Genomic DNA, 15,946 nt, shown 5'->3' on the forward strand with positions numbered 1-15,946 from the left:
CAAACGATGGCCAATTCCTTTTTAAAAATGTAACCAGATAAAATAGTTTGCTGAAATTTCAAAGGAAACAGATTACCTTTGAAGCACCGACTGTTATGAAAATGTACTCAGCAGATGGAAAAAATAACAAAGCTGTCATTTAGCGGTGACTTCAATAGCGCATACACCCTTCATCAAAGAAAGCCGTCTACAATCATTCGATAACAGCAAAGAACCTTTCTTCAAAGGAAGTCAGTACCAAACTTAAATAAAAGTGATGGAATCTGATATATTTTTGCATTTTCCAATGTGACTGGAACACGTTAACTGTGCTGTGAAAGTTTCCAAAATAATAAACTTGTTATCCCAAACACTGTGAAATACATCTTACCCACAGAGCCAGTTTAAATGTGCCAATTAATTGATCTACTATACCTGAAAAAGTAAACAATGCCAACTTGTCTGTCAGTTCCTACCTTGTTTCCATTACTGTATCAATCTAGTGTGGACATTGGTATCCTGGGTGGTAGTCATTGCTTAGGCGTAGTTTAGTAAATTGTGGACATTGGTATCCTGGTTGTTAGTCATTGCTTAGGCGTAGTTTAGTAAATTGTGGACATTGGTATCCTGGGTGGTAGTCATTCCTTAGGCGTAGTTTAGTAAATTGTGGACATTGGTATCCTGGGTGGTAGTCATTGCTTAGGCGTAGTTTAGTAAATTGTGGACATTGGTATCCTGGTTGTTAGTCATTGCTTAGGCGTAGTTTAGTAAATTGTGGACATTGGTATCCTGGGTGTTAGTCATTGCTTAGGCATATTTTAGTAAATTGTGGACATTGGTATCCTGGGTGGTAGACATTGCTTAGGCATATTTTAGTAAATTGTGGACATTGGTATCCTGGTTGTTAGTCATTGCTTAGGCATATTTTAGTAAATTGTGGACATTGGTATCCTGGGTGTTAGTCATTACTTATGCATAGTTTAGTAAATTGTGGACATTGGTATCCTGGGTGTTAGTCATTGCTTAGGCATATTTTAGTAAATTGTGGACATTGGTATCCTGGGTGTTAGTCATTACTTATGCATAGTTTAGTAAATTGTGGACATTGGTATCCTGGGTGTTAGTCATTGCTTAGGCATATTTTAGTAAATTGTGGACATTGGTATCCTGGGTGTTAGTCATTGCTTAGGCGTAGTTTAGTAAATTGTGGACATTGGTATCCTGGGTGTTAGTCATTGCTTAGGCATATTTTAGTAAATTGTGGACATTGGTATCCTGGTTGTTAGTCATTGCTTAGGCGTAGTTTAGTAAATTGTGGACATTGGTATCCTGGTTGTTAGTCATTGCTTAGGCATATTTTAGTAAATTGTGGACATTGGTATCCTGGGTGTTAGTCATTGCTTAGGCATATTTTAGTAAATTGTGGACATTGGTATCCTGGTTGTTAGTCATTGCTTAGGCGTAGTTTAGTAAATTGTGGACATTGGTATCCTGGTTGTTAGTCATTGCTTAGGCATATTTTAGTAAATTGTGGACATTGGTATCCTGGGTGTTAGTCATTGCTTAGGCGTAGTTTAGTAAATTGTGGACATTGGTATCCTGGGTGTTAGTCATTGCTTAGGCGTAGTTTAGTAAATTGTGGACATTGGTATCCTGGGTGTTAGTCATTGCTTAGGCGTAGTTTAGTAAATTGTGGACATTGGTATCCTGGGTGTTAGTCATTGCTTAGGCATATTTTAGTAAATTGTGGACATTGGTATCCTGGGTGTTAGTCATTGCTTAGGCATATTTTAGTAAATTGTGGACATTGGTATCCTGGTTGTTAGTCATTGCTTAGGCGTAGTTTAGTAAATTGTGGACATTGGTATCCTGGTTGTTAGTCATTGCTTAGGCGTAGTTTAGTAAATTGTGGACATTGGTATCCTGGTTGTTAGTCATTGCTTAGGCGTAGTTTAGTAAATTGTGGACATTGGTATCCTGGTTGTTAGTCATTGCTTAGGCGTAGTTTAGTAAATTGTGGACATTGGTATCCTGGGTGTTAGTCATTGCTTAGGCGTAGTTTAGTAAATTGTGGACATTGGTATCCTGGGTGTTAGTCATTGCTTAGGCGTAGTTTAGTAAATTGTGGACATTGGTATCCTGGGTGTTAGTCATTGCTTAGGCGTAGTTTAGTAAATTGTGGACATTGGTATCCTGGGTGTTAGTCATTGCTTAGGCGTAGTTTAGTAAATTGTATGTGAAAACCGCATTTAGTCCCAGCTAGCCTATTCTGTTTGTACTAGAACTCAACAGTATCACTTCAGACATATTGCTCAAGATCATGTGCAGTAAGCCACAGAGCTAAAAGACTCTGTGTATAATTCTTTATTTCATAACTAGTGGACAGCAACTTCAAGTAGTATGCAAGTCACTGTTAGCTCCACTAGCATTATTCTGTCTGGTTATGTTATGTGCACTGGGCTGCAAATGACTTAAATGAGAACTAATCTGAAGGTTCACTTCAGCATGTTGAATGTTACATACAGGTGGTGCTTCTGTTTCATCAGATATCATCATACACACAGGGATGACGTAGGTTGATATGTTGTGTGCATTACCCAGCAACATGTGCAAAGAATCAAATCCCTCCCCTCTTTTGTTGGCATGCTGTACAACGTAAATCTTAAAGTCTACCACAAATAAATGTATTCAAGTCGTAAATGAGGTCATCCATTGAATAGCTGAGAAAGAAAGTGTCTTCCTAAAGTAAATCTACAACCAAAGGAATTCTTACATGTTCAGGTTTGCAAATTTCCCCCTCAACAGGTCTCCAATCTCTCAATAGGCCAAATTTCCCCCTCAACAGGTCTCCAATCTCTCAATAGGCCAAATTTCCCCCTCAACAGGTCTCCAATCTCTCAATAGGCCAAATTTCCCCCTCAACAGGTCTCCAATCTCTCAATAGGCCAAATTTCCCCCTCAGCAGGTCTCCAATCTCTCAATAGGCCAAATTTCCCCCTCAACAGGTCTCCAATCTCTCAATAGGCCAAATTTCCCCCTCAACAGGTCTCCAATCTCTCAATAGGCCAAATTTCCCCCTCAACAGGTCTCCAATCTCTCAATAGGCCAAATTTCCCCCTCAGCAGGTCTCCAATCTCTCAATAGGCCAAATTTCCCCCTCAGCAGGTCTCCAATCTCTCAATAGGCCAAATTTCCCCCTCAACAGGTCTCCAATCTCTCAATAGGCCAAATTTCCCCCTCAACAGGTCTCCAATCTCTCAATAGGCCAAATTTCCCCCTCAACAGGTCTCCAATCTCTCAATAGGCCAAATTTCCCCCTCAACAGGTCTCCAATCTCTCAATAGGCCAAATTTCCCCCGACCTTCAAGAAGTGAGTCCATATTTCTCAAATTTAAATCAAAGGGTGCTCAATGGGGACTCAGAACTGGGCATCAGAAAAATGCTTGCAAATATAGACAAAATGTTGGACAAAACAAATGAGGCTTTACTTTCTGAGATTGAAAGTATGGATTCAAACTTGAGTCTAAGATCTTAAGTCAGAGTTTGATGCTATTAGGAGTGCTGTGTAGGAGGAGGTAGAAAGAGTGAATGACTGCTGTGTAGGGGGAGGTAGAAAGAGTGAAGGAGTGCTGTGTAGGGGAGTTAGAAAGACTGAAGGAGTGCTGTATAGAGGGAGGTAGAAAGAGTGGAGGAGTACTTATATGGGGAGGTAGAAATAGTGAAGGAGTACTGTGTAGGTGGAAGTAGAAAGAGGGAAGGAGTGCTGTGTAGGAGGATGTAGAAGGACTGAATGAGTGCTGTATAGGGGAGATTGAAAGAGTGAAGGATTACTGTATAGGGGGAGGTAGAAAGAGTGTAGGAGGATGTAGAAGGACTGAATGAGTGCTGTGTAGGAGAGATAGAAAGAGTGAAGGAGTACTGTATATGGGGAGGTAGAAGGAGTGAAGGAGTGCTGTGTAGGAGGAGGTAGAAAGAGTGAATGAGTGCTGTGTAGGGGAGGTAGAAGGACTGAAGGAGTGCTGTATAGGGGAGGTAGAAAGAACAAAGGAGTATTGTGTAGGGAGAGGTAGAAAGAGTGATGGGGAAAATGAAGTAAGTAGAAACCAGTATGGAGTTTCGCTCAGATAAGATTGATGAGTTTGAGACAGAACAACTTAAGAGAGTGGAGGTACATAGAGAATCATTAATCAAATTGATTAAGTAATCAAATCCAAAGTCGGTCAGTAATGAAAATTGTGTTAAGTAATCAAATCCAAGGTCAGTAATGAAAATTGTGTTAAGTAATCAAATCCAAAGGCGGTCAGTAATGAAAATTGTGTTAAGTAATCAAATCCATAGTCGGTCAGTAATGAAAATTGTGTTAAGTAATCAAATTCATGGTCAGTAATGAAAATTGTGTTAAGTAATCAAATCCAAGGTCAGTAATGAAAATTGTGTTAAGTAATCAAATCCAAGGTCAGTAATAATGGGAAGGAGATAGAAAATATGCTTCTTAAGCATGAATTACACTCAGGAAAAATTAATCAATTTTTCTGAGGTGTACCCCATCAAGAAGTACTGAAAATATCTACCAGGTTGTTAAAGCCTTCTGAAAGAGACAGTCAGACTGGGTCCAGGATATGTCTAAAATGTTGTTGCATAATGCCCACATGGTCCCTGGTGACCTGTCAGACCAGTCACTGGTCTGGATCCAAGCCTATCTTCATACAATACATATTTTCTGGGGATAGCAAGGTGGTATGAAATATTGTTAATCTGCTACCCAAGGGTCTTAGGATTAGATTTACACCCAGTTGTGAAGAAAAAGAGGGACCAGCTTGGACTGGCTGTATAGAAGTTTTGACACCCCAATAAGCCAGATGAATAACTTAAAAAAGAGAAGAAAGAGAATGGAATGTCAGTTGTAGGAAGAATTTGCTGTGCACAGAAAACATTGATGAAGTTTGACTAGAGCCACAATTGTATAATAATACGTATATCCTGACTCATGGGTGTGTTCCCTCTGGAAAATTTGTCTTTGGGTTAATTTATGGCAGAATTGAGGTGACTGAGGTCAAAACAAATTAAAATGAGAAGGAAAGATATTGCCCCCGTCTGTATTACAAGGTGGAAATGCAAGTTTTCAATGCCACAACAGTACTTTTATAGAATGTGCTTTCTATTTCCTATCTGTTGGATTTGGCCTCCCATGCAGTGTTTTGCTTGGCAGAAAACAGTCGATCTTGGGATGCATTCAGCCTCATCCTTAAAGTCCTTAATTGGGTAGACAATCACGTTATGGCTAACACCTTAACAGCCTCCTCTGCCTTAGCTCTAATATGAAGGGATACTTTATTGCACTCTGCATCGCTCAAGCCACGCCATGTAGAGACTTTGTGCACCCTCCCTTTCTGGTTCCCTCATATTTAAGGTATGTAAAGGGAAAATCAGAAGCTATACATCTCGTTCAACCAGCACCCTCCTCTCTTATCAGTCCTCTCCATGATGGAGACTCTGGCCAACTCCATGAAGGCTGATATATTACAGATGGATATAAAGACATTACTGGACCAAAGGGTGGTAGAGATTATTTGGAAAATAGCATCACCAGGCTTTTATTCCAGGATGTTCTTGGTCAAGAAAGGCGATGGGAAATTCCATCCCATTACTGATTTAAGCAATCTCAGCATATTCATAAAAGCCCCAAAGGTCAAAATGGTAGCAGCAAGGTTCATCCATTTGTCCATATGACCCAGAAAATACACAATAAGTGTGGACCTGTCTAATGGATCGTTCCACATTTCCATTCATGTAACGTCAAGAAAATACTTGTTTTGTGCCCAACGTAGGCTACATTTCAGCCTCAACCTCATGCCCAGGGATTTTACCCAAACAGTTGACTTCATCATGACCCTTTTCTGCAAGACATCTTCATCTGGGATGTCAACATAGCCAGGCAACATCCTGCGGATAGTATTGCTAAATTCAGTTTTGATTCATGATATACACAACCATCTCTGTCTCATTTGAAGTTTAGGGTTGATAGTAAATATGGACGGGTTAGCACTTGTTTCTTCCCAGCATTTCAGTCATTTGGGTGTGGAGTTCTTCACTCATACTAACCGAGTTCTTCTTCCTCCTCAAACACATTGTCCTAACATCAGCGAGAGCTTCTTCTGAAATGTTTATCGTGGCAAGAGAATTTCTTCAAATCTTTGGCCTCTTTAACACAGATCTCATAAATCTTGGCCACCTCTGGATGTGCTCTTTGCAGATGGCCCTCCTCCCACAAAGGTGTCCAATTTTTTTCTTCTGTTTTATCAGCAGATAAAGGTCACATTGAAATCAGGCACTCTTGATTCAGTGGCAGAACAGAGAATGGCACTTACTGATTTATTTGCAGAATAGAAAATAGCTAGCATTGGGAATTCATTAGAAGCCCAGCAGCCTCAGGCTACAAAATGTTCAGGTGCAAGCTTGTCAGATGGTGGAGCCCTATTGCTGCTGGACTTTGAGGACAAGAGAGAACCCTTCATATCAACCTCTTGGAAATGAAGGCAATCCTCAAAGGCTCTTATCTTTGGCAGGACCATCTTTATTCAAAAATAGTCCCAGTAATGTTACACAATACATTGGTGGTGAATTACATTCATAAACATGGTGGAATGAAGTCACCACAGCTATGTGTATTGATATGGGAATATCTTTGTTGGTGTTCCCAGCATCAAGTAAACATTCAGGTACAACATATTCCAGGCAGGCTCACTGTGTTGTCTGATTCTCTGTCCAGGACGGGGCTGCTACTGCACTGTACTGAGTGGTCCCTCCATCCATATATCTTCCACTGAGTGTGCAGTTTCTGGGGTCAACCAGTGACAGACCTGTTTCTAACAAGGTGGAACAACAAGTTGCCCACCTTCATCTCCTCAGTCCTGAATCTGATAGCATGGGTTGTTGACACCTTTTGAATTGACTGGGAGGGAATCTATTCCTATGCCTTCTCCCAAGCAGTTCTGATCCTGTAGTTCATCTAGAAAATGAGGGGCAAAAAAGAAATTAACAGTTTGTTTTTTCTTTGACATTTGCATATGAGTATAAAACCATTATTTGACATACAATTATGAAAGGCAAAATTCTCATCTGCACTGTGTCTAATGTGGTTGGTCAATGAGTTAAGGAAAATGACACTTTGAAAATTTATCAATGCAACTAAATTTATAAATAATTTTTCTATTATTTTCCCTGTAGCATGCTGTCTTGAATCCATGGTTTTTAGTGGAAGATGAAAATATTTTGTGTTTGCCAAAGTCTTCAATAAAGAACTTGTGTTAATTTCATCTGTCAAACTTTACATTAGCTGATGGGAGTTTCTTGTACTCCAGTGTATTGTTTTCTTCCCAGAAGGTCTTCAAACATAAACAGTCTTAGTCTGGATACATCCATAATTGCATTATAACCAGTCTTAGTCTGGATACATCCATTACAACATTATAACCAGTCTTGGTCTGGATACATCCATAATAACATTATAACCAGTCTTGATCTGGATACATCCATAACAACATTATAACCAGTCTTGATCTGGATACATCCATAACAACATTATAACCAGTCTTGGTCTGGATACATCCATAACAACATTATAACCAGTCTTAGTCTGGATACATCCATAACAACATTATAACCAGTCTTGGTCTGGATACATCCATAACAACATTATGACCAGTCTTGGTCTGGATACATCCATATGACCAGTCTTGGTCTGGATACATCCACAACAACATTTTAAACAGTCTTGGTCTGGATACATCCATAATAACAATATAACCAGTTTTTATCTGGATACATCTATTACAACATTATAACCAGTCTTGGTCTGGATACATCCATAACAACATTATGATCAGTCTTGGTCTTGATATATCCATAACAACATTATAACCAGTCTTAGCCTTGATATATCCATAACTGCATTATAACCAGTCTTAGTCTGGATACATCCATAACAACATTATGATCAGTCTTGGTCTGGATAAATCCAATACAGCATTATAAACAGTCTTGGTCTGGATACATCCATAACAACATTATTACCTGTTTGGGTCTGGATACATCCATAATAACAGTATAACCAGTCTTAGTCTTGATACATCCTTAATAACATTATAACCAGTCTTGATCTGGATACATCCATAACAACATTATGACCAGTCTTGGTCTGGATACATCCAATACAACATTATAACCAGTCTTGGTCTGGATACATCCAATACAACAATATAACCAGTCTTAGTTTTGATATATCCATAATAACATTATAACCAGTTTTAGTTTTCAATACACCCAATAGTATAACCTGTCTAGGTATGGATATAGTCAGTCTTGGTCTGAATACATCCAAAACACATTATAACCTGTCTAGGTATGGATATAGTCAGTCTTGGTCTGAATACATCCAAAACACATTATAATCTGTCTAGGTATGGATATAGTCAGTCTTGGTCTGAATACATCCAAAACACATTATAACCTGTCTAGGTATGGATATAGTCAGTCTTGGTCTGAATACATCCAAAACACATTATAATCTGTCTAGGTATGGATATAGTCAGTCTTGGTCTGAATACATCCAAAACACATTATAACCATATTTATATAAAATATTCAGTAAAGGACTGGTGAGTCCTTTTTCTGAGAATCTCAACTTTCTGCCCTTGGAGATTCTGTATTTCAAAATTCTGTCAGGAGTTTCTATGTACTGATTTAAAAGTTTTTGAAAAATTTAGACATTGACTTTATGTTTTCAAAATTCTAACTCGTTTAAGTTGTGTAGATGCTGTTAACACAGTTAATCTTTGTTACACTATATAATACATGTACATACTTTGCATGTTTAACTGTCACTTAAGGTTGAAGCACTTAATAAGACTAAAATAATTTTGACATTGATTGAAACAATGCAGTGTTAAATTTGATTGCCTATGGGTTAATTTCTTACATCTTGTTATGAGTTAATATTTATTTAATTTTCCATTTTTTCATCATCAGGAAGGTTAATGCACATGATATTTCTATTTGCAGAATTCTTGCTCCAGGAGATGTTATTACTCTCAAGTCCCTAGGTAGTATTATTTATTAAAATGGTTGAGAAATTTGACTTCTGTGCCTTGCTATGTGGGTTGCTATGGGTAACAAATATAAATGTATGCCTTTATAAATTATTTTGTTAAGTTAAAATGAAACTTACACCTCTCTTTCCAAATGATGCATTTGAGACATATTTAGATTTCAGTTTTGACACTGCAATCCAAACATATTTAATTATTCTTTGTTTAACCTCCCATAAATTGACCCAGCTTTTAGAATTAAAGGAATCATCAAATATACAAAATAAACTATGATTTGTTTGTGTTGTGGGTGGGTGTATGCAGAGAGTAATATGAATTTTGTCAGATTTTATTCCTAAACAGTACATTTTTTAATCATGATTTTGTTGCCATAAGAGTAACAAAGCACACAGTATTTTTGGATAGTTGAGATCATCGTGTTGACAATTAAAGTTGTGGTACTTCACATGAATTTTTTACTGATTTCATATGCTTTGATTGCTTCTTAATTTTTTGTGGTTCATAAAGCTATTTCATCAGTCAGTGTACTTTGTTGAATCCTTTGTTGTCAGAACACACTCTTATCACTGTTGTTTCTTGGTAAGGAAAAAAACATCTCAGATTTACTCTGCTTTTGCAAATTTATTTGCTTGAGAAATAGTACACAGAGTTACATGAATAGAACACTTAAAAGCCCAACTCAAGATGAGAAGCTGTAGACTACAGATCCAAAAGCTCGAAGCATTTTTACTGAATTTACCATTCACTATGATGACAGTATTGTCTGGTTGAAGTTGTTGGCTGTTAAGCTACAATGCAGTGCTTACATTTGTACTGAATTTACCATTCACTATGATGACAGTATTGTCTGGTTGAAGTCGCTGGCTGTTAAGCTACAATGCAGTGCTTACATTTGTACTGAATTTACCATTCACTATGATGACAGTATTGTCTGGTTGAAGTCGTTGGCTGTTAAGCTACAATGCAGTGTTTATCTTTCTTGCAGATGAGCCGGAGTTTTGGCAGATCAATGGGGAGGACACCGATATACGATTCCCATGTATCTACTTCCAGGTCATCAGTATTAAGGGACCAAAGTGTGAAACATCCAACTACATGCTAGATAAGAACCGCACAACACTCTTACAGGTTGGACTGATAATATAGGTGTCCCTCAGCATAAAAGACCTTAGTACATTGCAGTCTTTCATTTAACATTGGTATGGTAGTGGATTCCATATAACACTGTTGTGGTAGTGGATCCCATATACACCACTCCCTCGATAACTCATGCCCTGATAACTTGCGAACCCGCTTATAATGTGGTGTCAGGTGTGGATCCCATTTTCTAAACCTGAAAATACCCCCAAAATTTATCAGTATTTGTTGAAATTGAAGAAAATCGCGATCAAAATTGGTAACAGAAATTTTGATGTATTGCTCATTTTATCGTTGAAAATGAAATCAACACTATGAAATATCAAATTTAAAAATAGCTCCTACAGTGTTTTACATTTTCTTTCCAAACGACATTCCTAGTGTCACGGAATTGTGTATGAGTTATATCAATATGTATATGTTGTCAAAAATGTACTCGGGTTTCGTTGCCGCATACAGCGTCACCCGAGGGTGGTATATTTTTTCGGCTCTAGTTATTTCAAAATCCTGAGCGAAACTCGGACCCCTGCATGTGCAAATTGCCGGCAGCGGGAAACCTATGTACCTAGCTGCGCATATCTGTCACAGCTAGTGTACATATAGAACAAATTCTCTATAACTAAATTACATTACGCAGAGTCTTGTCAGAAAGCTTACCCCTTTACAGAAGCAAATCTCCAGCTGTAGAGGCTCTAGTTATTTCGAAATCCTGAGCGAAACTCGGACCCCTGCATGTGCAAATTGCCGGCAGCGGGAAACCTATGTACCTAGCTGCGCATATCTGTCACAGCTAGTGTACATATAGAACAAATTCTCTATAACTAAATTACATTACGCAGAGTCTTGTCAGAAAGCTTACCCCTTTACAGAAGCAAATCTCCAGCTGTAGAGGCTCTAGTTATTTCGAAATCCTGAGCGAAACTCGGACCCCTGCATGTGCAAATTGCCGGCAGCGGGAAACCTATGTACCTAGCTGCGCATATCTGTCACAGCTAGTGTACATATAGAACAAATTCTCTATAACTAAATTACATTACGCAGAGTCTTGTCAGAAAGCTTACCCCTTTACGGAAGCAAATCTCCAGCTGTAGAGGTAATGAAATTTTCTTTATTACTATTTGTTTATATGACAGAATTGTTTTCATACTTTAGATGTTTTAGAACCTTAATTAATGTTTCAAAAAGACTTATATCTGCAAACATATTCATTGAATGCAGTACCTAACGAGCAGGAAACATATTTATTATAAATTCTACAGAGTCAATACCTAGGTTATACAACGCCATATTAGAAATACTATAGTCTGGTTCGAGTTAGCTATTTGTTGTAACTGAACAGACAAATTGATATTTAATTATACGCTGCATGCATTAAACGATTAATGGAATGGGTAACGAATTCATGTGCGTGCATGTGCAACATATATCAATGCAGAAGTACTTAACCATGTCATATGTACTACATGGTTTAGTTGTTATAATTTTAGCTGCATTATACCTGCCTTATACATGCTGCCATGCCTTATACATGCTGCCGTGCCTTATAATGGTTTGATGTGAAGTCACAGAACTGTGTGGTTTCGTGTGACGTATATGCTGTGTTATGGTGACGTTGGATCGGAAGAGTATACTGGTTTTCTCGGTGCGAGGGACCAGGGCTTCGTGACCATTGGGTCTGTGATTGATGTTGTTGTTGTTGTTGTTATAGGGTTTAACGCCATTTTTCAGCACAAGATAGGCTATACATGTCGGCCAGTATTAATGGTGGAGGAAGAACCCGGGAAAACCCCGGAAGGAACCACTGACCCACGAGAAGCTACCGGCAAGCTTTCTCACATATCCACATTGACCGAGCCCGAGACTCGAACCCACGCAGACAGAGGTGAGATGGCAGTGATCCGTGACGGAGAGTGCTTTAGACCACTCGGCCACTCGGGGCCCCATCTGTGATTGATGTGAAGGCTCTCGAGGGATCCTTCAACAGACTGAGAGGAGCGGACCATGCATGGGTGCTTCTCTGGCCATTGACTAGAGCGCATGGAACCGGAACATCTTGGACATCAAATGGGCACCACAATAGTTATAGTGTTCCACGTTATTTCCACTATTGCATTTCATAATTTCATTTATTTCTTTTGCTATATCGTTATGTGAATGATCGATAGGTTCGTAATTTCATTCATTCCTATTGCTATATCGTTATGTGAACGATCGATAGGTTCGTAATTTCATTCATTCCTATTGCTATATCGTTATGTGAACGATCGATAGGTTCGTAATTTACACTGCTTTTCAATATCGTTTTATGAACGATACGTTCATAATTACATTCTTTTCTAAATCATTATTTGAACGATACATTCAAGACTCTCTTTATATTGGGGTGTAGATCACTTTTATTTTGTTGATCGGTGATAGGAATTCACGTTTGTTTTGAAATTCCATTTGTTAAATTCATGTTTTGAGTTTTTTCTCGTTGAGTTAATTGTTGTTGATAGTTCCATGTTAGGAACTTTATAATTTTCCTTATCTTTTTGTTTATAATGGTGTCATATTTGTTAGTATTTAAATAGCGATTATAAATAAACATTGTGTAAACACAGTTGCTTTTGGTGTCTTCTCTAATCCAATCCCAACCCAGCTTCATCCTGTGACACCTAGTACACCGCAATTAATGATATGTAGGGAAATTTCGATCAATGAAAATGTCATTTATGCTGAGTGGAGGCAGTACTTTAATAAATAAATACAAATTAAATAATTTATTATCAATTGAAATTTGTGTTCTTGTTCCATCTTTTAGTTCCTTTTATGTGTAATCGTCATAAATGCAATGTGTCATCTTGTAATTAAACGTAAAATGCATCAATCTGCCGTAACAGCTATGTCCGCGAGCATTTCTCTGAGAACCTAATTAAGTGTTGCCCGTGTTTTGATAACTGACTTGCAGAAGTATTTGTTGTATTGTTGCACTGAATTAAAAGCTGGTCTCATTTGTATTATCACATTAATTATGTCTTTTGAGTTAAAAAAAAAGGAGGTGAAATAAAAGAAAAGTTAAAAGGCACAAAAATCAGACTATCTTAAAATCTAGCGGCCGCAGTCGTATGTCAGGTGAACTCACTTCATTTGATCAGTCGAACACTGTAATAAACGTTATTGTGTATGTAACAGAAACTACCGTAAATTAACAGACTCTTTCATAACTGTGATCAAAGATAACAAGGCAGCCAAGCGAAATGAATACTTCGTAAAATATAGGGCTTGATTTCACAGATATGGACCATTTGTGAGCAAGCGAGTTTCAGAGAATTCTTGAACTGGCATTTAGAGATATCCTCAGGGATGATAAGAAATTTCATTATTACTTCCACTGAAATGACGACATTAACATTGTACTAATTAAACAAAAAAGATTGAGTTTCGACGTAGACGTGTCACGAAATAAATGTTGCGTATTTTTAAAAAAAAAGGAATCTTGTTTGGTGGTGTATCAACAGTTAGTCTAGTTCCTAAATTATGGACTACCGATTTGGCAAGATACTATTAAACACCACTACGAGACCAGACTCATCAAGAAAACAAAAAGCAGTGACGTAATACACATATTTTTTGCGTACATGTGATGGTTGTTCAAACCAGTTGGAACGATCTTTCATGTTGGATATTTTGAAGAAAAAAAATGGTATTTAAACAGAATAACAAACAACTTCATTAGAAAAAGCGCATTATTAAAAATTATTATCGACGTGATTGTAAAATGAGGATTCAGTCATTAAACAGCCCAGCTCCCTAACACCGCTCTCCCCCCTGCGGTTTTCTTGATGTCAAAGCGATATTTTTTCAAATTTTGGAGGTCTTTTATAGTGCAGTCTATGTTTGTGGATCCCATTGTGCGCAAGTTATCGAGGGAGAGGTGTAACCAGTCTTGGTAGCATATAGCATAGGTATAGTAGTGGATCCCATATAGTATAGGTATGATAGTGGATCCCATATAGTACAGATATGATAGTGGATCCCATATAGTACAGGTATGATAGTGGATCCAATATAGTACAGGTATGATAGTGGATCCAATATAGTACAGGTATGATATAGTACAGGTATGATAGTGGATCCCATATAGTACAGATATGATAGTGGATCCCATATAGTACAGTTATGGTAGTTGATTCCTTGTAGGTCAGGTATAGTAGTGGATCCCATATAGTACAGGTATGATAGTGGTTCCCATATAGGTCAGGTATAGTAGTGGATCCTGTATAGTACAATTATGGTAGTGGATCCCATATAGTACAGGTATAGTAGTGGATCCCATATAGTACAGGTATGTTAATGGATTCCATGTAGCAATGTTGTGGTTATTGATCCATTACAACACAGATATGGTAATGTATCGAGTGTTACATGGGTTTTTTAATGGATTTTATCTAATAAAAGGTGATTTTATGGATCCCATATGTCATGGTTGCAGTGATGTATCCCACTTAACTTTGGTATAGTAATTGATCCCATATAGCACATGTGGTATTGGCTTCTATATACAACATGGGCACAGTGATGTATCCCACATGATATGGGCATGGTAATGGATCCCATATAATGTGTGGTAGTATATTCCTTGTAACATAGCTGTGGTAATGAATCCGATTATAATTCAGATATGATAATGGAGCCCATATAACATTGGTGTGCTAATGGATCGCATATTGCATGGATATGGTAATAGATCAATTTAACATTGGTGTGGTAATGGATCCCATGTAACATGGTTATGGTAATGGATCTCATATAACATGGGTGTGGTAATGGATCCCATATAACATGGGTGTGGTAATGGATCCTATGTAACATTGGTCTAGTTCTGGATCCTATTTAACACTGGTTTAGTAATGAATCCATATCACACAGGTTTGATAATCTACCTTCCTATTAATGAGGTGACCCACTTATAAATCCAGTACACTTTTATATCTCCCCTGAACAATATTATCATTTAGTTGTTGCTGCCTATGCATATCAGCAATTTCTGTCATGATTCATTATCCATAAAGAATGACTAACTCTTACCAGTTAGATTGAAATTTTAAGAATACTTTTTTAAGGTATAGGTAGCCATCGTGGAGAACCCATGCATATTTGACACAAGAAAGAAGAATTCTCAATACAGGTTTTCTGATTACCAATCCAGTACTGATCCATTTAGATGATCAAGTATTGATCTATTTAGATGATCCAGTATTGATCCATTTAGATGATCCAGTATTGATCCATTTAGACAATACAGTACTGATCCATTTAGATGATCCAGTATTGGTCCATTTAGATGATCCAGTATTGATCCATTTAGATGATCCAGGAATGATATATGATTCTTTGTTAGTCTTAAAATAGTAGTTTTGCGGGAAAATATGCTGAAAAAATTAGCAAAGGGCATTTCATTGTCACAAATTGTGTGCAATTAAAAGAGAGCAGGATATGTTAGGTAAGAATGACTTGAAGTGCTTAGGTGTTTGAACTTATTTGTCAAACAAATTGTGCTTTTTTCTTTAGAATTTCTTTCTCATGGTTTCTTTATTGTGTTAAACAGAGTGGTGCAGAGCACAGCTATATACCAGTCTTGATGCAAACTTACTATTCTCCCTACCCACTGGGATCCTGGGACAAGGATGATCTTCCTGGTCAGAATGTGTATGTGGAGAAATTGGAGTCCTTCATTGTGC

The 15,946-nt window shown here is 37.8% G+C and overlaps 1 protein-coding gene across 3 annotated transcripts in view; it reads left to right on the forward strand.

Annotated features, from left to right (window-relative positions):
* LOC149773007 (peroxisomal ATPase PEX6-like) overlaps positions 1-15,946 on the forward strand; it is a 104,007-nt gene that overhangs the window by 7,364 nt on the left and 80,697 nt on the right. For all 3 annotated transcript variants that reach the window (XR_016417510.1, XM_089946980.1, XM_089946981.1), the window contains exons 3-5: positions 9,040-9,080; positions 10,072-10,214; positions 15,814-15,946. The exon at positions 15,814-15,946 is cut by the window's right edge and continues 16 nt beyond it. Coding sequence is in view for 2 of the 3 variants with exons in the window: in XM_089946980.1 (XP_089803106.1) it covers positions 9,040-9,080; positions 10,072-10,214; positions 15,814-15,946 (317 nt within the window). In the remaining variant the exon portion in view is untranslated. The remainder of the gene's footprint in view (positions 1-9,039; positions 9,081-10,071; positions 10,215-15,813) is intronic.

Source organism: Sinohyriopsis cumingii, unplaced genomic scaffold (genome assembly GCF_028554795.1).
Source record: "Sinohyriopsis cumingii isolate HCF-2022 unplaced genomic scaffold, ASM2855479v2 utg000938l, whole genome shotgun sequence".
Lineage (NCBI taxonomy): Eukaryota > Metazoa > Mollusca > Bivalvia > Unionida > Unionidae > Sinohyriopsis > Sinohyriopsis cumingii.